This window comes from Atta colombica, unplaced genomic scaffold (genome assembly GCF_001594045.1).
Source record: "Atta colombica isolate Treedump-2 unplaced genomic scaffold, Acol1.0 scaffold207, whole genome shotgun sequence".
NCBI lineage: Eukaryota > Metazoa > Arthropoda > Insecta > Hymenoptera > Formicidae > Atta > Atta colombica.
In genome coordinates, this window is record NW_017259302.1 from 1,719,853 (window position 1) to 1,722,143 (window position 2,291).

Consider the following 2,291-nt stretch of genomic DNA (forward strand, 5'->3'; position numbering starts at 1 on the left):
TTACATATAGTATTCATAGCTTCTATAAATATTGTATTCTATTACTGTACTCTACGTATTCATAAATTTTTAATATTAATAGTTTTATTTTTGCCAATTTAATTATGTAAACTAATTTAGGAGGATACGTGCATTTCCTTGTACATTAAAAAATAATATGTCGCGATTAATAAATCTTATAAATAAAGAAAATTTATTTTTAGTAAGTCTATAATTTTCCCGAACAGATCATTAGTCATAAAGTTGATGACACGATGTTTAATTATTATTGTTTAAAAATGTGTATGCATACAGTAATGTAACATATTGTTTGCGTGTACAATAACGTAAATAATCGTTTTTATTAACATCATTAATATAAGTATATTAACATGATTAATTTATTTTTATCAATAATAAGGGGTTTCCCATATCGGCAGTAAGGATGCTCCAATTAATAAATTTCCGTATCATGTGTCATTGAGATACTTTGATATCCACAAGTGCAGTGGATCTATTCTTAATAACTATAACATATTGACGTAGCACATTATATTACCGAGTAAGTTAAATATTTCGAATCTGTAAAAATATATATTTATTAGAATTTAATTTTAAAAAAAGTCTATTTATACTTTTAACATTTTAATCAACGAAGTATTTTTATCATTAATTATGATCATAAAATGCATTATCATATGTTTAACATATTTTTCTAGATAAAATGTGAATTTTTATTTTAAAAGTAATTCATAATTAATACATTATTTCTGTTGGCATTCAAACAAAATTTATAGCAGACATTTTCTATTTTTAACAACTTTAGATATCCGAATATTATATATCCTTCTTTATTCTTAGTTCAAAAGAATTGAATTATCTAAAAGTCCATGTTGGCACAAATTCTTTGGATATACCAGGAGCAGTTTATGACATAGAAAGTGTAAGCGTCAACTCTCAATATGATGAGGAATTAATCATTAATGATATCGCTTTGGTTCACCTAAAAAATTCTATCAGGCAAAAATAAAACTATTAATATTAAAAATTTATGAATACATAGAGTACAGTAATAGAATACAATATTTATAGAAGCTATGAATACTATATGTAACGGATACTTAAATTATAATTAAGAATTTATGTGTGTGTGTGTGTGTGTGTGTGTGTGTGTGTGTGTGTACAACAGATTAGTGCAACCGATAAATCTTGTAACATCCGATAAAGAACTCGAGGGCAAGCCATGCACATTAACCGGATGGGGAACTACTTCGGTAATATCATATTCATAAGACGGAAGTTTTGCAGGTTATTTATATCCAAGGATCAGACATCCTCTTTTAGAAAAACTAGTTACTTTCCCTTTATATATGTAATAACATTAAAAGTAATGAATGAAAAAACATTTTGATAAGAATAATTCCCTTGTTGTCATATGACAGTTGCTTTGATTATCAATACAACAATGCAATCTTTTTTAGAAAAATATTCTACATAAGTTGCAAGAAATTGAATTAATAGTTTATCCGCAAAAAAATTGCAAGGCAGTACAACCGAAATTGGAACCTAGCCATATCTGCACTTTGACTACAGCAGGAAAAGGAATATGCTTTGTAAACTAATAATTATTAATCATAAAACAAATTAATTACATGTATATTTTTAATAACAATAAAATAATAAATAACGTTAAATATTAACAAAATTATATTATTATAGTATAAAAATTATGAGTTTAATTATATTGTTACATAATTACACTTTCTCCTTAACACTGAAATGGTTATAACTATCATTTGCAATAAACAATTTCTTACTATATATAAATACTGGCATTTTATTATTAATTTCATCTTCATTCCAGGAAGATTCTGGTGGATTATTGGTGGTTAATAAATCTCAAATTGGAATTATTCCCTTTGATCCTCCTTGTGCATTTGGATACTCAGATGTTTATACAAGAGTTTCCAGTTTGAGATTTTGGGTCAAAGCAAATTTGAAAAAATAAAAAATGTTATTTAATTTATAAAATAGTATTTTATGTTTAAAGTAGAAGAATTAGAGATGGATTATATATTGTAATTTAATTTTTTTGTATAATGTTTACTGTGGAAAAACTTCAAAAACTTTAAAATATTATCCAACTTCGTCCCGGTTTGCAGGATTTATTCCACAAATATTATATAAATTCGGTCATAGAATATTTAACGATTTTAACTTGTTTATTATAATTTAATATTATTTGATTTATAATTTAATTAATAATACACTAAAAAAAAATTTTTTTATGGAATATACGCTTTCTCTATTAT

At 24.7% G+C, this 2,291-nt stretch overlaps 1 protein-coding gene across 1 annotated transcript; it reads left to right on the forward strand.

Annotated features, from left to right (window-relative positions):
* The first annotated feature begins 278 nt into the window (after positions 1-278).
* On the forward strand, positions 279-1,987 carry LOC108687419 (chymotrypsin-1-like). Its single transcript, XM_018193172.1, is given in 6 exon segments — positions 279-282; positions 401-545; positions 841-996; positions 1,157-1,253; positions 1,461-1,592; positions 1,844-1,987. Coding segments are annotated over 6 exon segments (678 nt in total).
* Positions 1,988-2,291: the final 304 nt, after the last annotated feature.